General features: G+C 37.4%; 2 protein-coding genes across 5 annotated transcripts in view; one reads left to right on the top strand and one right to left on the bottom strand.

Annotated features, from left to right (window-relative positions):
- TASOR (transcription activation suppressor) overlaps positions 1 to 23,593 on the top strand; it is a 34,789-nt gene that overhangs the window by 8,244 nt on the left and 2,952 nt on the right. The window contains exons 1-18 of one of the 4 annotated variants that reach the window (XM_082487559.1): positions 917 to 998; positions 1,939 to 2,011; positions 3,685 to 3,776; positions 4,125 to 4,283; positions 5,587 to 5,714; positions 6,385 to 6,416; positions 7,126 to 7,231; positions 7,640 to 7,743; positions 7,866 to 7,969; positions 8,195 to 8,267; positions 8,391 to 8,465; positions 10,093 to 10,258; positions 10,451 to 10,809; positions 12,565 to 13,007; positions 15,484 to 15,628; positions 20,836 to 21,779; positions 22,490 to 22,612; positions 23,221 to 23,380. In XM_082487559.1, the coding sequence (XP_082343685.1) occupies positions 981 to 998; positions 1,939 to 2,011; positions 3,685 to 3,776; positions 4,125 to 4,283; positions 5,587 to 5,714; positions 6,385 to 6,416; positions 7,126 to 7,231; positions 7,640 to 7,743; positions 7,866 to 7,969; positions 8,195 to 8,267; positions 8,391 to 8,465; positions 10,093 to 10,258; positions 10,451 to 10,809; positions 12,565 to 13,007; positions 15,484 to 15,628; positions 20,836 to 21,779; positions 22,490 to 22,612; positions 23,221 to 23,380 (3,304 nt within the window). In that variant the 5' untranslated portion in view covers positions 917 to 980. Of the gene's footprint in view, positions 1 to 905; positions 999 to 1,938; positions 2,012 to 3,684; positions 3,777 to 4,124; positions 4,284 to 5,586; positions 5,715 to 6,384; positions 6,417 to 7,125; positions 7,232 to 7,639; positions 7,744 to 7,865; positions 7,970 to 8,194; positions 8,268 to 8,390; positions 8,466 to 10,092; positions 10,810 to 12,564; positions 13,008 to 15,483; positions 15,629 to 20,835; positions 21,780 to 22,489; positions 22,613 to 23,220; positions 23,381 to 23,593 lie in introns of those variants that run through there. The other 3 variants (XM_082487562.1, XM_082487560.1, XM_082487561.1) reach the window with 3 other exon arrangements.
- Positions 22,499 to 23,593, bottom strand: part of CCDC66 (coiled-coil domain containing 66) — a 30,323-nt gene continuing 29,228 nt past the window's right edge. Inside the window, exon 17 of the mRNA XM_082487567.1 lies at positions 22,499 to 22,537. The gene's annotated coding sequence lies outside the window, so the exon portion shown is untranslated. The remainder of the gene's footprint in view (positions 22,538 to 23,593) is intronic.

The following is a 23,593-nucleotide window of genomic DNA, read 5'->3' on the forward strand; positions in this document are numbered from 1 at the left end:
ACCACTTGCCTCTGTGCATTTTCAGTTTTCAAAAATTTTCTTTAATGTATTTTTAATTACCTGGAAAGATGTTATAGTGTCTTATTTGAAAGGCCTGATGCTTCCTCTGAAACTTAAGATTAAAATATTTTTGTGATGCTAAGTTTACTAAATCTCTGTAATTTTATTGTTTTCCAAGAAGTACCTCAGAGCTGATTACTTGAACTAGTTAAGTGGAGCAGCTTGGTTGAAACGCTTCTGCTGTACCTTTTCTGGTGTCTCTTAAATCCAGCCTTGGCTTTCTTTGATAACTGTGAAATAAGTTTTCAGTCCCAGGGCCAAAAAGCTTCATGTGTGGAGTAACTGAATATATAATTGGTTTGCTATAATTATTATCTTGAAACTATAAGGTAAACTCTGAAGCTTTCTTTTTTTTTTTTGCTACTGTAACATTTATGATTCATGGTTACAGCTAAGGAGTATTGCACCTGATGAAAACCACCTTGGTAGCAGTGAGGTGCAACTCCAAAAGTACATGCACAACATGAGATAATGGTCTGTCTCCTCAAAAGAGAAAAAGGCTTATTTCTGGAATTTCAAAGGCATTGAGCTGGATGGTTTTGATAGTTATGCTACAAAGGTAACACTAAAACATTACTGCTCAGGTTTGTTTGAAGAGCGTCTCTTCGTTTAAAAAAAACCCAAACAAACAAAGAAATATTTGGGCAGATTAAGCCAATGATACTTCCCGTGGGTATAGTGGTTTTGAAATTTAATTTTAGCATACTGTAGTCTTGTTCAAATTATCTTTTTGATTATTTTTGTACACTTGGATCTGCTAACATAGATGGGACCTTAAAAGTTTGACACTTGAATGTGACAGCAGTAATCTGTCTATGTGTGTTAAGAACTTTCTCTAATACTAGTTCACAGAAAAACGCAGAGAGCTGAAATTTGATGGTCGCCTAGAAAAAGAGCTTTCTGAAACCTATGCATTTCTGATGGTTGATCGACCTCAGGTAAGAAAATGCATATAAAGTGCTTTCTCTTCTTTTTCAGTTAAGAGGTTTTGGTGCTTGTTTTTTTTTTTTTTTTAACTGAGTGTTTTTACTGGTTCACTTATTAATTTGTAGGTTATTTTTGCAAAATTCAGCACTGGAAAGTGTAGAAGGATGGGCAAGAGATACAGTATTATGTCAGCGTTTAAATCCTTTATTCTCTCCTATATAAGGTGCTCCGTTTACATGCCTGTAAAGTAGCTCCTCTGGTTTAGGCTCTGTTTTATAAATAAAAAGATAGATTTTATGGATGCCATGTGGGTTTTTATAGGTTTTGTGTTTGTGGTTTTTTTTTTTAATTGGAAAGGAATGTCGCGTGTTTTCATGGTAGTTGGTTTTTAGTGGTTTTTTGGTTTTGTTTTTTGATTGGGTTGGGGTTTTTTTTGAGTCAAAAAGAGGTTACCTTACAGGAGAAGGTAACCTGTAATATTAGAAAATGGACTTTATCTTCTGTGTCTCATCTTTGATCATATGTTTTCAAGGAAAGTGATGGAAATGGAATTTCTGTGTTTTTTCTGCTATTATAGAACCAGGATTTCTTAAGTACTCAATCATTTGGCAGGTTTACTTCTGCTTTGTGTGTTAAAAGTAATGTTCATAAAGTGTGTTTAAGGTATGGGAAGGCTGTTTTGGTTTTGTTTTTTTTTTTTAAGATACAGGTGAGTCTGTGTAAGTGCTTTGTACTGAGAGTTTGACTTGCACAGTTTGACAGTTTATATAGCAGTTCAGACTAGTCTTACCTCTGGGTGGCTTTGTTTGTTAGGGTTTTGGGGGGCGGGTGTTTTTGGTTTTGTTTTTTTAGCTAAATCAAAATTCCGTAATTGTTGTTTCTCGCTGTTTGTTCTGTTCAGATTCTGACTTTCCTGATAGACTTGCTTAAAAAAATGTCTGTTCTCTTCAGATCCAAAACATATGTGAAAAGGGGCTGCAGGTGGGCCACTCCAAAATAACGATTCTCGGCAGCCCTTCCATGGGTAACTACCTTTTCATTATATGTGCTGGTATCGTTCAGTATGAGTTGGCAGATAATGTGATGCAGTTGTGTAAACTTTCAGTCCTTTTTCTATTACTTGTTGCAGGAATATCACAGCTAGGTATTTTTAGCCATGGAGATCGACATCAGAACATTATTTCATAACTCTGTTTTTGACTAGTTCATTTAAATTCTTTTCCCAAAGGGAAGACCTAATTCTCATTTTGGCTTAAGTCAAACCAATATATAATGTCTTCCCAGTAAAATTAGGAGGCCAAAGAACTAATGCAAGCTACGGCTGTGTGCCTCTCTGTGCGTGTACATACATATATGCATTCAGAAATACCTAATGAAAATAGTAGGTCAGCTTATTACCGATGTAGATAGAACTAAAGTTGTTGAATCCACAAAACCAAGAAGAGCATAGCTAAATTGGAGACTTGGAAGAGTCACAAGGTGTTAAGAGATTTGAAAGACGAAGATGCAAAGTTCCTTTTGCAAAGCTTTTTAAATAGAATCATGGAATGGTTTAGGTTGGAAGGAACCTTGAAGATCATCGAGTTCCAACCCCCCTGCCATAGGCAGGGACACCTCCCACTAGACCAGGTTGACCAAGGCCACGTCCAGCCTGGCCTTGAACACCTCCAGGGATGGGGCTTCAACAACCTCTCTGGGCAACCTGTTCCAGTGCCTTACCACCCTCAAAGGGAAAAACTTCTTCCTAATGTTTAATCTAAACCTGCCCTCTTCCGGTTTAAAGCCATTCCCCCTTATCCTATCACTACATGCCCTAGTAAAAAGTCCTTCCCCAGCTCTCAAATAACTTTGGCAACCTCTGTAAGTGTAACGTGATACAGAGGTGCTAATATGAATGTTGAAAGCAGAACAGATGGGGGGGGGGGGGAATGAAGGTATACGAGCATATAATTTTTTACTGTTTTAGCTGGTAAAGATTCTGGAGCAATTTATTAAAGCAGTTAAATACAGACTTGGAACCTAAGCAAAATGGATGCTTTCCTGAGTACCTGAGTTCAGTTACAGTTATTTGATCTGAGGTATTCAGCTAGACCAACAGATGACAGTGTGTGTTTGAGGCCTTCAGATCTATGAAATTTACGGTTGAAGTGTTGAAAAGAGAGAAATTATTTTACCTTTCTCTTTGAGTGTCAATTCACGATTCCAAAACAGTGTATTTTTGTCAACACTGTAGGATGAAAGGTTGCTGAGGACGCCAGTGTTTTCCTGCCTTATTTCTCAGTCATACCTTCATTGCTTATCTCTCCATTGTGCAATGGGACATTCTGCAGAAGGAGCTCAGCTGTTTAAATAAACACCTGAAAGCAGTATCTGTGTAGCCTTTAGGCAGGGCTTGTCCTCTTGGTCACAACACTTTCAGGAATGTGGGTGTGCTCCTTTCAAACTGAGCTGGTGTCTGTATTCTGCTGTGGGGTTTCATACTGCAGTTGGTGCAAATAAACGTTTATTCTGCTGTCTTGAAGTTGCAAATTGTGAACATGCCCTTCCACCTTTCTCTGATGGTACTCCAAAAAGATTGTTGTATCTTTATTGTATGGTATACATTGAGCTTTAATCCCATGTAATGCTTCTTAAACTTCTAATAATGTTTTAACATTTAGCATAATGTGTTGGGGTTTTTTTGTATACTCCACTCAGGTGTGTATATCTCCAGGTACGCTGATTTATTGCAGCCTAATCCCCTAGAAGCTGGAGCAACTGGAGACGTGATTGTTTTTAAAATAATAAAGGTAAGTGTTGCTAATTCCTGAAGGATTATATTGCTTACTGAGAAAATAAAGGTGCTTTTAACCTAAGTTATTGAATTCCATTTACACAATTATCTGCTTATAGACAAACTAGAACCCTACCAGTTTTAAAATCAAGTGTTGACACTGAGCTTAAATAAAGCATAACAAATTTTTATAAAAATGTCTTGTTTTCTTTGAAAGTATGAAAATAATGTACTTCTATAAATGGCTTTTTTTTTTTTAATGGCCTGTTTTCATTTCCCTGCTCTTACTTCTTTTGGTACCTGAACCAGTTTGCCAGTTTTCAGGAAAAAACCTTATGCTTACAATTCTTCTGCTTTATTACAGGGAAAAATGAAAAGCGTATACGACCACATGGGTATGAAAGCAATGGAATCACCAGTGAAGAGTGCGTTAGATCCAACACCAAAGCATGAGTGTCATGTTTCAAAGAATGCAAATAAAGTAACCTCCTTGTTGGCTTATCGAGCCTATGAACTTACTCAGGTAGAGGAAAGTTGAGCATGCTTTAACTTCTTATATAAGAAATTTATAAACAGAACTTGTGAAATGATGGAGGTAAAATAACCGAAGATATAAAAAATATTGTGCATGTCCTGTAAAGCTGCAGTCTAGTATATGCTTAGCAGTAGCCCACAGATGCCTGTATTAGATATTACAGCTCCTGATTCCCTTTCCTATACCTGGACTTGATGGAGAAGATCTCCTTCAGATTAGGATGTAGGTGGAATAAGAAATAGCTAGGGAATGTACTTGGAGCCTGGAATGTAGGCTGGGGAGGAGAAGAGATAGTATGTGGAGTTTGAAGTGTAAAAGTAGAACTGGCTACTGGGTATTAAGTGAGACTTCTAAAAGGGAAAAAATTGGCTAGGAAAGAACAGCATTTTTCTCCTTCCCCCCCCTTTCTTCTTTTTCTTTTTTTTTTCTTTCATTTCCCTTACCAAATTCTCAGGTTTGGAGAGGGTGAGGAAGGAGAGATTGGAACCAGTTCCAGGCATCTCTGTTTCTCCAGCTGTTCCATCTTTGTTACTGCAGTAATCTGTTGCAGTCAGGGTATTCCATCAAGTCTATAGGTTTTGGGATACTTCCTTGAAAGCATTCTCTTCAGTATTACAACTTATTTTTGACTTCTGTAAATCAGAGCTGGGTACTGAATCAGATGGCTAGAAAATGAATGTGTGTTTTAATTTCTCATTACAAACTTGCCTTAATTTACATTTTTCTTTAATATTAGCTTTTTGTGACTGAACTAAGGATGGACTCAAAAACTCATAGCCATATTTACTTTTCTCAGTGAATTTTTTTGGGGGGTTTGTTGATTGTCCTTTACCTCATCAAGAATATACTTTCAAGTAAATTATTTTTTCATTCTTGATTAACTCCTGAGGTGGTGTCTGTCCTGTCAGTGTTTGATAAAGGAGGGTGGAAAAAATACCTTAATTGATTGTGTTATAAAGTACATATGAGAACAGCATTTAAAAGCTTCCTTACTTTAGGTATCAGCTTTTGAAGGAGTAGGCCATTGGTGAAAGGAACATAAATGTTCCTTTTTGCTATTTATTACTATTTATTATAGTAACTTAAAACTTGTTTTATATACCAGTTAATGTTTTGCATAATGGATTTCAAACAAACTCTGTTTGTTAAATAATCATGAGGTATATTTGTAAGCTATTTCTGTGAAACAGAGTATACCTTTCAGTGAAGAAAGGTCATGGATTGTTAGTATATTTGCAAAATACAGTTTACCAGACTTCTAATTTAACATTGTGTTCACTTCTTTTTCTAGTACTATTTTTATGAATATGGCTTTGATGAGATAAGACGAAGACCAAGGCATGTTTGTCCTTACGCTGTGGTTTCATTTACTTATAAAGATGAAATGGTGCAAGTACCAAAATTCTTGCCCCCGTCAAGGTAAGCGAGGAAATGAATTTATGAAAGACTGCATGCAGCATGAAGAATTCATAGCTCTTGGCAGTAGCTTAGAATTGATTTAGATGAACAGTGCTGAAGTGAATAGACATGTCACAGGGACTTAGCATAATAAATACTTCTAAAGCAAAGCAAGAGGTGACACAATTGGTTTTTTGCAGCGGGCTGGCCCCTGTAGGAAGCAGTTCTGCTGCTCTTTTCACCTACTCGCCTTCTGCCGAGGTGGAATCCCTGCACAAAGTGGGCTTTTTTGCTTAACTGAGAAAAGTCACAGAAGTAAAAGAGTTCACAGCATTATCTTGCTTAGTATTCTAAAAAAAATGTTCTGTGTACTTTGTCGCTGAACTCTTCACTGGCGTTGTCTCATTGCTTGTGGAGAGAATATCTAAATGGAGAGTTGATTATAGATACAATGTGATACCTATGGTGATAGGAAGGCATCCAGATGTGGGGACTGTACTATGGAGTGCTAAAAATAGTTATCAAGATATCTGAAATAGCACAAGATGCTGCAGCAGTGATAGCTTGAGGTTAGAGAGCGAATTATCAGTGTTATTATTTTGTTAGACTCATAAAATATCCTTAATGTAAAATTTAGTAGCCAGAAGCTTCTGTCTCAACCTAGTCATTCTGTCTTTTTTCTTTTTGTTAGATCAAACAGCTTCAACACAGATAGAAGTGCAGGTAAGAATGAGTTGAAATATATTGCTTCTATGATATAGATATGGAAGGTTTTGGACATTTTTCCCCTTGTAGTTTTACTTGTCTTTAACCGGAATGATTGCTTAGTTATGCAGACTGTATACCTGAGTGTTGTCCTGTACCATCCTGATTGCAGGCATCTCTTCCTGATACTGGATGATCGAACAGACACCTCGGTGTGTGTCTTCTTTTACCAGAAAATAACAGAACTGAACAAAATCAAGTCTTTTTCCCCATCTTTTTCTACTTACTGTGTAGTAAGAACTTTTCTTCTGTTCCCAAATCTGCTGTTCAATGGCACTTTAAATAATATGATCCTCTGTCCTGCTTTTCTTTTGAACCTCATTCAAGCAAAATACTAATATGTGTGGAAGTGGTTGACAGTCAAGGTAAGGAAAGAGGATATCTTTCCACAGATGTTGGCATCAAGGGCATGCTTATATAGACAGGTACAGGTAATGTACCAACCTCCTTTATTCTGCTCAGAGCAGGTCAGAACAAGATGGGATTGTAAACATCACTTCTGTTACCTTTTAATTTATTATTTAACATATTATTGTCTGGTCTGGTATTAGTATGAAATTTTTTGTAAACTGCTTTTGGAGATTCAGCAGCCTCTTTACTGCCAATTCCTTTTAGTCCCACCTAGCAAGTAGTTTTACTTAGTCTTTCTTTCTCCATCTTAATTTAGATAAATCTAACTTTACATTATGGAGGGGGCAGCTTTGGAATAGAGGCAAACTTTTGTGCCATGTTTCTTTGAAATCAGCAGCACGTCCTTTCCTTCCATGCAAGCTGTGAGTATTACCATTTAAAGAATAAGTTGATAATATTGCTGTGTTAAAACTCTTTCTAGTAGAGACTGGTGAATTTTGGATATATTCAGATGAAAATCTAAAATGCACATTGACTAGATGCTTTAAATGTGTCAAACTAGACTCCTGAGTTGTGCACATCCAGAGTTTCTTTTAGTTCATGCACACAACTCTTTCAGCATCTCTTTTTGTTTGTTTGTTTGTTTTTCCTTTGAAGTGACACATTCCTTTGCAGGAATAAACACCACTGGCTCAGGAGATAGTCCAAGGAACTGATTTTTAAGAGCGTGTATTTGATAGTTCTTATTTGTTCAATAAGGTAGGACTATGAGGGGAGAAAAAAAGAGGTCTTTATTTTTTTTTCTCCCTCCCCCGACCCTTTGCCTCCAGTCCTGAGAAGCTTGAGGTGGAAAAAGTTGTAAGCATTGATCAGTTGAAGAAAAAAGTTTCACCAGCATTGTTCTATAAAGAAACTTACCTAGGAGCAAAAGAAGGTAAATGGTTCTAGCTCTTTTTTTTTTTTTTTTTTTTTAATTCAGAATTTTAAAAAGTTTTCTGAATTATAATTTTGTTTCTGTTTTTCTTACTTTCTCTTTCTACCCTTGTATCATGTCAGTGTTGAAGAACGGCATGTACTGTAGCCTTTATGAAGTTGTGGAGAAGTCCCGTTCTGGTAGTCACTTGGAGGGTTTACTTCAAAAACTAGAGAAAGAGAAACTTGTGAGTGCAACAGATTTAACTTTTCCTGTTTTTAAAAATAATTTAAATATAAATTACTAACTATAGTAATTGAAGCATACTACAAGATCCATGATCTCGCTAGAATTCGTTATCTGGCCACTTCTCTACCTGTGAAGGAATTTAGCTTACAGACAGTAGGAGCATTCATAGAGCAAATGTCTTTTGATTGTTTGAAATGGTATACTTTTTTTTGCTTGAAAACAGGTTCTTGTGAAACCACTTCTGGACAGAGGATTTCTTTTTCTTCTTTCTCCTTGGCAAATGATGTCCCCTTATGGTATGCATACTCTTTTTTTGGTTTTGAGTTGGTTTTGGATTTTTTTTTAGGGGATTGGTTTTTTTAATACTTTTGAAGCATAGTTGTCGTCTTCTCAGCTGACTTTATTTTCTTGTGTTCTAGACCACCAAACTGGACGGTCCCGCATGCTACACGCATTATTTCTGTTTCCAGAACCTAGAGGTATAATGAGCTCAAGTAAGTTTGTTCACTGTTGAGAGTGTTGTGTGCGTGTTTATTTAAATGTATAAAATGTAATAATAAATGTAGTTTATATTCTGTTGAAAGCTTTGTAGTGTTATAGCCTGTCAGTGTAAACTAGGAATTAACAGTTTGCATTGGTTATGGTTGTAGTAATGGTGTTCAGAAAGTGTTTATTTCCTCACAAAAGTAATTACCACACTACATAGTTTAGGTTTGTTTGTTCATATTTGAGAAAGTAAACCTGCTCAAATTTCTTGACTGTATATTCTAGTAGAACTGAACATCAGTATTCCAAGAGATCTATGCATTAGTAATAACATTGCACTTCAGAGGTTTGAGGGCTTTCTTTAACCGTCAAAACATGTGACAGCCTTTAATGTACCTGTAATTAATTTTTTGCACTGGGATATGCATCAAAACCTGAGTAAATGAGCAAAGAAATTATGGATGCAACCAGGTAATAAAAGATGACTGAAAGGCTTTAGTAGAACTTCAGTGCTTTGGGATGAGACTTTAAAGTTAATCTTTTACAGTTGAAATTTGCAATAAGTAGCACTAGCAGAAGAATGCACTCCTTTTTGGCCTGATGTGAGTTAGAAATGATATTGTCAAAACATAGATCTTTCCAGGCACTTCACTTCTATGTTGGCCTAAGTCTTGGCAGCTTCCCAGATTCTTATCTCTGTATTTCTTATTTTAATAAACCTCTTACCTTTTTTTAAGTAACAATTGTGAAAATTCAATCAGTTACGGATTGGGTAAGAGGAGATATGATATAAGATGACATTTAAAGTGCGCGCATGCCAGTTCCTTAAAAATACTCCAGTTCTTGCTGCTGTGACATTTCAAAGACTTGTGAGCTCCAATTTCTGCCAAACACAAGGTTAATCACTGGTTTGAGTCTTCAGAGGTGCTTAAATGGTTGAATGGAGAAAAGTTTCAGTCTGTGACTGGAAGGAGGAAAGACTGTGAATAAATAAATAAAATAAAAGAAGGATATAACTTTAGAGCTTTCTTGAGCTGTTGTTTCAAGGATGTGGTAAAAGTTTCCCAAACAGGGAAATCCTGCTCTTGTCACGTGCTCCTGTTGCATCTCTGATTTAGTGAGTTGTGTTGCTTTGCAAAGGAATGGAAAAAACTATATAGGTTTCTGCTGGGTTACTAAGCTGAATAATTTTATAAGGACCCAGTGAGCTTAGAAGCAGCACAATGAATGTGTCAGGATTGCATAGGAAGGAGTAATGCTTCCCCTGTTTCTTGCAGGGAGCTGTTAGGCTGCTTCTTAGTAAAACCTTAGTAATCCTCTGAAGTGGCCGCCTTCTAGAAGGGTGGGTAAAGTGGTTTAAATTGGAAATGATATGTGTATCTAGGATACAGGTTACCACAAAATTATGAAAATGAGCAGTTCATCATGACTATAAGTAGGTTGACTTTTAAGTAGGCTTTAAAGCTAATTACTTCACAAAAAACTCCTTTCCTGGCTTTTGGGTTATTTCTCCACAGTTGTTCCAAACTGTGTTTCACCAAATATGTATAATACAGAATATTGTTAACTAGTCATCATTTATTTATAGCTTTATGATTTGATTTTAATTGTGAATTCCCTTTTCTCCTATGGCAGCACAAAAAAGTGTTCCATTTGGAACACAGAAAAATTCAACTACCATGGTGTTGCACGAAAATCAGGAAATCATTCCAGAATTCACAAAGTTTATTCAGTCTCTACATTTTGCTTTAATCCAGTCTCGTAAAGACACTACTGCAGATTTCAATGCTGTTGTGGAAAGGTATATAAATGAGTATTTGAAAAGATGCTGTAGTGGCTCTGGAAAATATAGAGAATTTGTATTATATCGGTATGAATCACGGTTGGATGAGAAAAAATTTCTTTATTCTGCTCCAAAAAATAAATCTCATATTGACAGCTCCTTGCAAAACTATATTTTTGGTTGTGAGGCATATCAACTACCTGTTTCTAGAGCTAAGGAACTGATGGAAGGAAATCGGAAACTTCAACAGTTCAGTCCCATCTCAGACTATGAAGCCACAGAAGAAGACTCTGATTTTGCCAATGCAAAAAGCGGGAAAAGAATCCGTGCAAAATACGAAGCCACTGCTGCCAAGCAAAAACTGCCTCTTTCTGGAGATTATGATCCCGATAGACTCAAAGAACTTATTAACTTAATCCAGTGTAGGAAAAAAAATGTAGGTGGAGATTCTGATTCTGAAGACTTTAGGAATAAAAGTGGTCTGAAAAGGAAGCTGGAAAAACAGTCTGAAAATTTGCGGAAATACTTAAAAATGAGTGAATCTTCAGAGAATAGCTGTCAGTACGAAGGTAAGTAAGTCTTTGTTTAGAGTTGCACTTTAAACATTGTAATTCAGTGCATGCTTAACATTTAATCTTTATGGATCGAATATTTCTTGCACACTTTGGATATTTTAATGCATGGTGGTTCATTTAAACGTTGGCCTGAAATCTATAAATAGAGATGTAGCTTATTTTTACGTAGGTTGCCTCTTTCTAGAAAACAAGTTACCAGAACTTGTCATAGAAGCTGCTTTTGTTCTGCCTCTTTGGAAAGAAGGTGCCAAAGAGTTTCCTTAGCTGTGGAACTGTCCAAAGACTTTCTAATATAGAGTACTAAGCAGACTTGATGTTGTAATGCCTTTTGCAAAGTTTGACTTTAAGCATTGCTGTAATTCTTTGTGGCCCCAATACCCTATATAATACCTAATAAATTTAGATTGAAGGGGAGAATTACACTTCTAAACATAAGCACAGTTAAGTTTTGAAATAGCCAGTAATGTGTGTGGTGAGACAAAGGAAACAACCGTATAGTATTAAGATTAAATTATTCTGTACATGAAATTATCTACATCCAAACCTCAGATAATTATCAGAGATATTATCTGATACTTAAGATCTGCCAAAAACCCCTTTGATTTCTGTTTCCCTGACCCTTTTCTCAAGGGCCTCCTTCAGAAGGGGGAAAACTGTGGATAAGGGTGGTACAAAGAAGAGGGGGGATTCCATCTAGCACCAGTCATTCTCATGTGTACATGGATCGTTTTGGAAGATAAAGTGGAATTATTGTTTCGGAAGCTGATCTTAGGAAGAAGTTCCCCTTTTGAGAGGGACAAAAGATACTGGCATGTGTGGATGGAAGAGACAGAGGGTAGGCTACACGCTAGATCTTGGGATTCCTGCTTGGATGTCTGTGAACCTTCAGGGTCTTTTTACATTGACTGTTAATGTAAAATGTGTAAATGCATTTCTGCCTGGCTGTAGTCAGAACAGTATCTGTTTAAAACTACATTTTGCTTTAACTCCTTCAGGCATACCAAAACAGCAACACCTATCTATGGTTTGAATGCCGTGTTTTTATATAACCCTAAAAGTAATTTGTTTGTCTTGAAAAGTCTTACCTAAAATACTGAGAGCTTAAGTAGCTAAACATGATTCGATTTCTATATAGGATAAATGAGTTAGGAGTTCATCAGATACTTAAAGTAGTTCCTTGGCCTGTCTCTTTTCAAGAAGAATAAATGTGGTATTTCCTCATCCAAGAGGATGAGTAGAAGAATAATAACCGTGTTCTAAAGTGACGTTTAGTATAAATAGGTATGGTAAAGTTTTAGAATTTACACTTAGTCTAAGATAACTTGTGAGGTTAAGGATTAAGATAGTCATCAGCTTCTGGAGCAACAGTGATAGGATGGAGAGAAAAGTATTTTGCTCAAACTAATCTTTTTCTCTTAACAAGTAATGGAGAATTTTACAAGGTTTCAAAAAAATACATAGATCATAGTATGTGACTTCTATCGAAACATAAAATAGCGTGGTATTGAGTGACCTAAAAAAGGTAATTATTTCTCTGGGGGAGACTATTAGCTTTAGAAACTGCCCTTTTATCAACATCTACCTGTTTAAAAGTTTTTGTTAAGAAAATAAATGTATATGTACTGTATGAATTGATGCTAAGGAGTGAGACTGTGGGTATGTGCTAGGCGTTTGGGGTGTGTGTCTGGTTTTGCTTTTATTTTAAAATTTAGTAATGGATTACTTTTCCCCTCCTCCCCCTGCTCTAAGGGGGCAGAACCTCGGATTCTCCACACTCTGTTTTCTCAGTTAATACTGGTCTTGGTGGACATGATACTGACTTGAGGCAGCAAGATGTATCCGACCCCGCTGTTACTGACACGCATGGCCTCATTAAACTGCTTTTAGAAACACTAGCTAGTGCAGGACACTTGGATTCATCGTTGGCACGGTCTGTAAATCAAGCTTTAGGATTAAGCACTGATGAAATTGAAGAGGATATGAGACAAAAATATGAATATGAATCCATTCCAGCACAGGACAAAGATGATCATGAACTTCCTAATACTGCTCAGGCTGAAAATGTTAACTTTAAGGACCCACAGAGCCCAGTGATGCTGGAAACTGATGTGGCATGCTTACCCTACCCAGTTGATGTTGATCTACGTCTTTCAGCTAATGAAGTAGGCCTTGAACACACGCTACATTTAAAAGTAAGTGAAACTGCCATGTAGGTAGATGCTGATAATGAATGTAATATTTTCATAAATATTATGAGACTGAATGAAAAAAAAAATCTATTTTTTTACATAGGTAAATGTAGATAAGCACTAACTTTTCTGTGAAGAAGCTTTTCTGTTTGGTAGGAGCATATATGGAAATTTTCTTAAATCTTAGGATGTGTGTTCCTGGTTCTTTATGTCTACTCTTTCTATAATAAAATTATAATTAAGAATACCTGAAAGATGGAAAGCAACCATGGTCAGTCTTCCTCATGAGCTTTACAGTGAGTGTCATATAAAGCCGCTCTAGCAATAGGCAGCAAAACTTCTGTCGTTCTGTTGCTGAGTGCTATATATGAGGGTGTTTTTTCATGTTTGCTGAGACCAAAGCCTTGCAGTTGTCTTCTGTCTCTTGTAGAAAAAAGATACTCTGTTCTGGCTCTCGCCTTGCTTATGGTGGTGGGTTTTTTTAGCGATCTGTGAAGTTATTACATGGAACAGGTATAGTGGTACTGTAACAGCTTGCATACAGCTTCCCATCTTTCTCCTTCTTCGGGGGTGATTCTTGGTCTGGCTGGGATACTGAGGTTTGCTGAACCTGAAACACGGTAAGGAGAGTTCCTCATCATAGTTATTGCCTAGCTGTTATTTTTCCCAAAAAATAGGTTGTAAGTAGTTGCTGTTCTGTATGGACTCTCTCAGCAGTGGTTGCAGGAGAGGCCATTAATGATTGTGTACTGCTTAGTCTTTAACCTTATAGACCTGATAGGTGGTTTGGATATGACAACTTGTCATAATTATGAAATTCCATCGCGAGCACAGAAGCAAGCCTTTTTTTTGACCAGGCTCCTCCCAGGCCTAAATTGAGACCATCTTTTTCAAAGCTTATGCACCCAGAATTCTTCCCTCTTCTCCCCCCAAATGCAAACCAAAAATAAATATATCAGTTGTAGGCTGTATAATTTCAAGACTTTTTTTTGGCCTGTTGCTTTCTTGCCGTAAGTAAGAAAGTGAAAGAAGTCGAATTGTGATTTGTATTTGATATTTAGAGTCGGTTGGAGGTATCTTAAACAAGAATGTTTATCCACAGATGATCAATAGTTGCTCTAGAGAAGCAGAGTGAGAGCTGTTTCCTTTTAATGACAGCTGTCTCTTCTTGTCTTGATAGAACAGATTGGCAAAACTAAGTTGATTGTCTGTGGGAATTAAATGTGCGTTATGGGTTCTGGACTGTTACCTTAAAAACAAACAAAAAGCCCCAATGACAATAGCTTACCTCAGCTGACTGTTTCTGTGTGTGAGTTAGTGACCTTTTCTGGTGACAGAACCTCAGGGTTAATAAAGTGATTCGTACTGCTTTACAATCATCAAGCATCCTTTTGCTCTAATTGCAGTTGTTGCTGTAGTTTTGGGAATTGGTTTTGGTCCAGCCTCTTCAAAGTGTATTCTCTCTCCTACTTAGTAGGCATTTTATAGGGCAGGAGAATGCCCTTCACTTGTGTACACAAGTGGGGAGCCTGCAGTCCTCATCTTCTGATCTTGTACTGTGGAAAAGGTGATGGGCTTGTTTCTGTCCCTCTAGCAGAGTCTGAGTGAGAAGGCGTTCAGAAATGTGCATAGTGGAAGGTCTTCAATGCTCTGTAGGTATTAAGGATGGTTGGGGAATTGGCTTTATGTAGTTTTGGTGGGAGCAGAGTTGAAAAATTCTGAGCACTTAAATGCATGCCTAGCTCTCTTTATGGGCCCTCTTGGTGCACTGGTGTGCATGCATTCTCTCCATGCTTTTCATGACAAGATATAACTGGCAGAACACCACTGGAAGAAGGTTCTTGTGCTTAGGGTTCAGAGTGCTCCGGGTGCTTGCTTGATCACATTATGCTACAGAGCGGTTGTTCTACGATCTCTGTTCTTGATAACTTCTGCACAAAGCCCAGTTTCTGAGTCATGGACCAGGAAAGAGTTTGTCCTGCCTGTAATCTCTGTGCTCTTTTGCTTCTAACCATCTGGAACGTGGGATGAAATGGGAATGTTCAAGGGTTTAATACTAGTTGCAGGCAGCTCCTCAGTAGCGCCAACATCTCATGGCTTTAGTCAGCTATCAAGACAACAGCCTGAAAAAGGCGAAGGAGCATACAGTTTTCCTATATTTTTTTCCCCTCTCTTTGCCTCCTTTCCTCCCTGCCCCACCCAGCTTCTGTACTCTAAGACATGTGCTCAGGACTGCCTTATTTATTTAATGGTAGGCCATCAGCAAAGACATCTGTCTCAGAAATGATCAAACAGGTAAATGAAATATATAAATACCTCATGTAAACATTTCCAAGTTTGACTTGACTTGATTGGCAGCAAAATTCCCAATAGGCTGGTGAACTCAGGTGTGTTATTACTGTCAGCTGTTGAAAGTGTAAAAGCTTAATAGCTACCAAAAAAAAAAAGTTTTCAGCTGAGAATTTTTATTGTTTTTTAGGAAGCAAGCACTGGAAGTGTAAGTAGTTTTGAAGACTACAGCCCCTGTCCTAGTACACCTATAGAACATGTTTATCGCAGGCAACATTCCAACTCAAATAATATAGGAGAAGTTGGAATGCACTGGAAACTTATTCCAATTACAGGTAAGATGGGTTTAACTCTTATGTTGCTACAAATAGTGAATGAAAACACGTTCTAAAGGTTTCTGTCTTTCAGAGATCCCATCCTTGGGTCACATGTTGGTACACAAGCATATGCGTATGCTGCCTATGCAGTTGTTTCTGATATTTGATTAATACAGAAATCTCCTGGAAGAAAACAGATGCTGGTAGAGAATATTGCTTTGGGTACATACTGACATAATTTAGAAATGTGAATGCTTGGGTATTTATGCGGTGAGGTACGTAACTCTTTTGATTTCAGTGTTTGAACTTGCTAGGTTCTACTAAAATATTAGATAGGCAGGTAGTTGCAGCTGATAATCCAGAAAATCCATGAAAAATGTGTTCTTACAGAAAGTAGTCTACTTCTTACTGCATCAAGCTCTTCTACTGGAAGAGCTTTAAAGTTTTGTCATATCTGAATATTTACATGTTAAATAATCTTACAGAAGAAGCTGCTGTTTCTACTTCTTGATGAGTCAAGTGTCAGGTCTTGGGAGAGCATAAAACCAAGGATTTAAAGGATGTGGAAACTGGGCTGTAGGAGTAGTCATCAAGAGCTCTAAATTCAAGGCTATGAATCAAGTCGTCTTATGACTAAATCTACATAGAATTTAACTGCATTCTCTCAGTAAAACCTTACTGATTTCTGGTCGTGTTCCAGGAATGCTGGAATCTGTCTTTTGGACACTTCTGATATCCATCCAGTTATGTAGTTCAGCAGCTTTTTTGTTAGTTTGGCTGAGAATGGAGGACGGTAGGAGAAACAGGTTTTCCTTCACGGTATTCATAAGCCTTTCAACAAAATGACAGAACAATTCTGGGTGACGTTTTCTGTACTTTCTTTAAGGGCTAAACATCAAAAGGCTGTTCTGATATTTTCCTGAGTTACAGAGTATGGAGACTGTAAAGTGGTTTGGATAGGACCTTATTTCTTTCACTCCTGGAGGCAATGGTCACTATGCATATAAATGAGATATGGTTGCTGAGATAACTAGTTAAGTGGATGATTAAGCATCTAAAAACTGTAGTACGTCATAGATGCTGGATGTGGAAGTTCGTGCAACGGTTTGTCAATTGACTGACACGTTGCACAGTCATCTGTGAGACTACAAATCTTACTAGAAAAAATGTCTCTGAAGTCTTCTGAGAGTAAGAAGTGCTGTTCTCTAGAGATGAATGAGATTGTGTTGAGCATCACTGGATTTCTTGAGTTCTTACAAATTAGCTGTTACTGCAGTAAGTATTCATAGAATCATAGAAAGGACAGAGTTGGAAGGGACCTTCAAGATCATCTAGTTCCAACCCCTCTGCCATGGCCAGAGACACCTCCCACTAGACCAGGTTACTCAAAGCCCCATCCAACCTGGCTTTGAACAACACCTCCAGGGATGGAGCATCCACAGCTTCTCTGGGCAACCTGTGCCAGTCCTTCACCACCCTCAGAGTGAAGAATTTCTTCCTATTATCTAATATAAATCTATCCTCTTTCAGTTTAAAGCCATTACCCCTTGTCCTGTCAGAACACTCCCTTCACAGAATCACAGAACCCTTGTAAAAAGTCCCTCTCCAGCTTTTCCTGTAGGCCCCCTTTAAGTACTGAGAAACTGCTATAGGGTCTCCCTGGAGCCTTCCCTTCTCCAGGCTGAACAACCCCAACTGTCTCTCAGCCTGTCCTCATAGGAGAAGTGCTCCAGCCCTCTGATCTTCTTTGTGGTCGCCTCTGGGCTCGTTCCAGCAGATCCATGTCCTTCTTATGCTGGGCCCCCAGAGATCCATGTCCTTCTTATGCTGGGCCCCCAGAGGTGGATGCAGTACTCCAGGTATTGAGTAGCTCTGCAATATGATCTGTAAAAGGTGCTACGTAAACACCAAGAAACTCTAAAAATGCTAACTGCCACTCTCCTTCAGGAGGGGCAGGAAGAATTCAAGAAGATCAGATGGAAAAACATGAAGATAAGGAAACAGGTGAGAAGAGTGACTGGGACAGTTTGCATATGTTGTTATAGCCTGAACTACTAAGCAGCTCGTGTTCTTGCCTGGTATTGAATTTTCATTAAAAAATGAGACAGTAAGATGCTATTCAGCAAGTGGATTCGTTTTGTTGAAGTACATCAAGGTGGCTGTAGGAAAGTCAAAAGAGCCTTTAATATTTTGGGCTATGGGCACTCGATTTTTACTGTGTATATTGTCCTGTGTAGTATCTTCTATAGGGCTTTGAATTTTTATTTTAGGGAATTAAGATCGATTCAGTAATATAATTTAAAGTAAGCTTTGTTCTTTTCTGAAACTGATTGCTTTCTAAATCCAATGGCTTCTCCATGTCTCATTTTTGTAGCAAATTAGCTATAGAACGGAATTCAGAGAACATCAGTCTTTTCTTTTTCATCTCTGCACAATTGCAGGAAGGCAAATGAGCGATCTCTTGGATTTTTTTCTTTTTAAACGAAAATATGTTTTACTTTTGATACAGGGATCATGTTCAGCTAAACTTACTTTAAGAACTTAACTCTTAATTGTTTGTGACTTGGGGGGGGTGTGTGTGTCCTGCTTCTTCCCTGATGACATCAGCAAGTGTTGGAGGAGATAGCTGTTCATAGGTGTTCAACTTGGCTGGGCTACTTCTGTGTCGTGGTGGTGTTCATTTCTTTATGATTATATAGTCTAAAATTCTGACAATAGTAAGCAAACCTAGGTCTTATTTTTGAAAGCTAACTCAGTTTTGGTTTGAATTTGAGACTCTTCTTTGGCTTTAGACGTAAAGCGCAAAAATGGTATTTGTTCTTACTTATTCTTCCTTCTCTTGTAAAAGAAGATTAATGCATTAATAGGCATTCTTAAACATGATGGCTTTTGATGAAATTAAGCTCGGGTATGAAGAAACAGAACGTTCAAGGATTTCTTTGTCAGGTGGTGTTTGAATTTCTGATTTCAAAATCTACCCAAGAATCTTCTTTCTGGAATCACTGTTTAAGGACCTCTCTGAAACAGTGAAGAATTTGACTCTTAATCTGCAAGGATAAATATTTCAGCAGCTCATAAACAGCTGTTCTTTCGAAGATTGTTTTCAGGCAGTTCTCTTTTTGGTTTCTTTGACATATCCAGTTACGGGGTACTACCAACAAAGAGTATATTTGAAATCACAAATCATACTTTAACAGTTGTTGAAGTGTTTATTTATTTATTTGGGGTTTGCTCTTTGCTTGTGCATTTATTTTTTGTGAAGACTTGTGACCCAAAGGTGTAGATCTATGAAGGATGCCACCTTTAGGGAATGCTGTTTAAATAAGGGTAACATTAGGTTAAATAATCCTTTTATTATTTAAATCCTGTTTGCATGTTAGAAAATATTTTGGATTTATACTCATATTCAGCAGTATATCTTTCTGTTTACATTCTGGTTTATTTTTTTTTAATAAAAACCTTTAGTAAAAGCAAAGGCTTTTGTTTTTAAAGCTAAGTTTATTTCTTTCTGGAAAATTTTAAATAATAACCTTTGAAGAATAACCTAATCAGTTCTTAATCATATATATCTTAAACTTTTTTCCTAATATGATTGTTATAGAAATTTTCCATCAAATCAGGATGAGTGGATTGTATATTCATTTTTTCAGTAACCTTGGGATTTTAAATTTTCCCTGTACTGGGGGTGCAGACAGGAGAGCCACAGAACAAAATCTCATTGCTAAAACTTGGTATGCAATGGATTAGCTGTATTAAAATGTAAGGAGTTACTAAAATAGCCCCAAATTTTAAAGTCATAGTATAGCTTTTAATCTTCTTACTGAGACTTGCTTATAGTACAATGTTTCTTGATTTCAACAGTGATGTAGCTTGTAAGTGCTGAACAGCTCAAGAAGAATGAGATACATAACATTTTAAGTGCCTGGTCTCTCAAACGAGCTTAAACTAAGCTTACTTGTTAACATTATGATTTGCTACTGAGTTTTTCAAAGTCATTTAAAATTAATATACTTATGTATGCAAAAGGTGTAGATCAACGCTGAAGGTATAGGGCAACAGAACAAAGGTTCAAATAAAATAGAATGGAACTAATTGGAATAACCTGATTTATAGCCATGTTAGTGATTTTAAAGAAAACTTGAAATTTGGGTTGACTCAAAGGGTGTGCTTTGAAGGACAAAGAAAGAATATATAGTTTCATTGATAAGAAAAATAAAATGGAACCACATTTCTGGTTTCTCTGTAGAACTCTAGTGGCACGAAGGTGATGTGAGGCGATACTGTCACCGGGACAAAGGGATTCTGTTAGTGGCATGTGTTTCCCTTTTGGATCTGGATGGACATGATTAAATTAGGGACTGAATATAACTTCTTTTAACTGGCTACAAAAATGACTGCAGTCCAAAAGAACACTCACTTTTAGAAACTGTGCTATTTTGGTTATTGCTTCTGTTCAAGAAATCTGGTTTTCTGCTTACAACTGTACTAGCTTTAACGCTTCAAAACAAAAAACTCAAAACCAACAACCCCCCCTTCTTTGAAGTATTTACGGAACATATATATAGTGAAATACCTGTGTGTCTATATATATCATTGATTGCAACAAAGTATTAAATTTGGTTTAAAGTCAAACAAAACCATAGTTTTGAATGTGGATGGTGAAGAAACTGAGTGCTGCAGAAAGGATCTGAGGTTTGCATTATGAGAGGCTTTCAGCACTCCTTGCAGCATAACTGATTCTGTTTCAATACTTACCATAAGACTTACGTCCTACCTTTTTAAGCAAAAAAATTGTATTCTTGATTGTGAGACCAGAGATGCAGCTTGCAGTCTAACTCCACAAGGTAATGTGTGGCTAAAATAAGCCTCTTGAAAATCTGAGGATTTTAGCCTAGTAGCAAATGAAAATGTTTGAATAATTTGTCACCCTGCTTGATTTCTAATTTGGTATTTTTTTGTTGGTGGTGGTAATTAAGGCGGTTCCTGTTATGTTTAAATCTGATACTATCTCTGGGAAAATTACTTTGATGCTATTGTTCTAGGAAGGATTAAATTTTTTGTGCTTTTGTACCTCAGCAGATAGTAACACTTGAGTCATTGGATTTGATTGGAGGGGGGAGGCACAACAGTAATGCTGTTTTAAAACTGTGCTTTGGAGGTTTTAGTATATCAGTTGTGTATGACTTTCAAATATGAGATGATGATGATTAACTCTTCCTATATAGGTCTGAAATCACCAGAAGAACCACTGGTGCATTTGCCACCAAAGGATGCCTTGCCTAATGACCCCCGGGTAATAAATAGGCAGAGAAGTTCTGATTATCAGTTTCCATACTCTCCATTTTCAGACGCACAAAAGGGAACAGCAGAAGATGGACTTTATACAAGACAAGTGGAGAAACTTGAAGATCAGTGTGGGCTAGCAGATCACCCTTTTACAACTAAGCATTCCATTAGTGCAATAATAGAGACTACGCTATTAGAAGAATATAATCTCTTTGCAAGAAAGATTCAGGAAATTTTGCAGCAAAAGAATATTGCATATGTTAGTGGTATGTCCACACCAGTCTTCTCTGCTCGAGAGAGGATAATGAGACTTTCTGAATACATATGTTTACAGGCATCAGAGATTTCTGTCCAAGAATATATAGAGACACTGAATGAAAAGTTGAATAGCGTTATTTTGTCCTCTTCGTGCATTCGGCATACTCCATCAATTTATTCTAGTCCTGAGTCAGCAGAAGTAGTTAGTAACGCTGCACTGAATCCTGCACCCGACACGGTACCTGTTTGCGGGGACTATGACACGGCATTGTTATTGGAGCCATTGTGTAATAACGTGGTGGAAGATCTGGATTCTAACGAGCAGCATTTGTCAAGCTTGCCCTTAGTGAAGGAGGAAATGGATCACGTGAATGCTAAAATGGAGGATATGCTGACGTCTGATCAGACCTCTTCCAGTGGTGATCTGATGGAGCCACCAGAAAAGACACAGAAATCCCCAGAGAACTTAAACATTTCAACCCAACCAGCCCTTTCTGATTTTATAAGCCAGTTAAAACCTGAAGTATTTAATAGTTTGGTCAAAATTATTAAAGATGTACAGAAAAACACTGTGAAATTTTATATTCATGAAGAGGAAGAAAGCATTCTCTGCAAAGAAATCAAGGTAAGTATGTTCCAGTTCAACCTCTCTTTAGTGTTAAAAGAGAACAGAGTGCCTTTCAAATCAGAATGTATAAAACTGGACTCGCAAACATAAGGTAGTCTGAAATTTGTTTCAAAAAAGGTTGAATTGTGAAAGTAGGCTGCCCTGTCCCATTTCTTGTTTGAGGTTCTGAGGTAGTCTTGCTTATATTTAGCTTTTACGTAAGTCTTTTTCTCATAGTTGGAAAGCAGAACAGGCTGTAGTTTGATTCTTTCTGAAGATGCTGCCGGGGGGTGGCCTTACAGAAAAAAAGATAAGGGCAAAAATGTGATAGCTTGCCATTTTAGAAAGAGTATATGGAAAGTCGATGTGTGGGGGTGTGGTTGGTTTTTTTCCCCCTTCCCCTCGAGTTAATAGTACCAGTAACTTTTGGAGAGTACTGTTCTTCTGTATTTAAATGTATAAGATGAAAGTGAAATAATAAAATCTTCTGACTTTACTTGAAAACTCATGCAGTTTTGCTAGACGGTCAGTTGGCCACTTATGCACAAGTCTGTAAGAATGACTGAAACAGCCCATGTCTGTGTTGCTACATTCTTCCGAACAATGTATGGGTAAGACAAGGAAACCTGTCTCTGTCAGATTCATTTGAATAGGATACTTAACGCAGTCATCATGTGGGGATTCACTATTCCATTTTTCTTCACCATCTTCTCTTTCTGTGGTGTTAGGAGTATCTCACCAAGTTAGGTAACACAGAGTGCCATCCAGAACAGTTCCTGAAAAGAAGAGCTGATTTAGATAAACTGCTGATAATTATCCAAAACGAAGACATCGCCAACCTCATCCATAAGGTATTTCACATAAGTAAATGTGTACTACAGAAAGCTACTGTTAAAGCATTGTGAGACGAGCTCATTTCGAGCAAGGCCACTTTCTCATAACAACATAGCACTTAAACCATGTCCAGTGTTTAGTTGCAGTTTGAAAAAATAAAAATGGTTGTGGTAAATGCCTTGTCTTGTTACATTGTATACCCATAACTTCTTCCCCCCTCCAACATACGTGCTAATGCATATTTATTCTTAGTAGCTGTAAAGCTGTACAGAGGCCTGAGGAGTAGGAGTTCTGCTTCTAGTTCTGTGGGGCTCTAATGGCAAGGGAGGGCAGCTGTTGGATCACCAAAGGTGTTGCCGACAGCTGGGCTCTATGAACCCACGCTGGACAGAAAGTAAAATTCTTCCAAGTGCTCAACTTCCACTGTCTCATTCCTGTAATGTTTTTGAGAGAGCACTTCCCCAGGCACCAGGAAAAATAAATCTTTGAAAATGTGTTTTGAAGTTTGACATTTGGTATTAGTAAGTAGGAAGGTTCTGTAGTTTTTTGTTTGTTTGGTGTTTTTTTTTTTTTGTGTGTGTGTGATCTTTGGTATACATCTCTGATTTACAATATTTCTAAACAGATTCCTGGCTTAGTAACTTTGAAGAGGCTTTCTTGTGTCAGCTTTGCGGGTGTTGATAGTTTGGATGATGTGAAAAATCACACGTACAACGAATTGTTTGTGTCTGGTGGTTTTGTTGTGTCAGATGAATCTGTGCTTAATCCGGAGTCCATCACTATAGGTAAGTCTGGTGTTTTCTGAAGCTTTAAAACAGACAAAAAAAAGCCTGACATTTTAGTATATGAGAGAGATGCCATACTTATTGCAGTGAAGAATCAATCAAGTCTTCTAATTTTCAAGACTTCTATCTATTTTTTGTGATTTTTTTTTTTTTATTATTTTTTTATTAGAGAACTTCAGCTAATTCAGTCTCTTACCTCAATGGGCTTTTTGG

This window comes from Vanellus vanellus, assembly GCF_965231255.1.
Source record: "Vanellus vanellus genome assembly, chromosome: 9".
In the NCBI taxonomy this organism is placed as follows: domain Eukaryota; kingdom Metazoa; phylum Chordata; class Aves; order Charadriiformes; family Charadriidae; genus Vanellus; species Vanellus vanellus.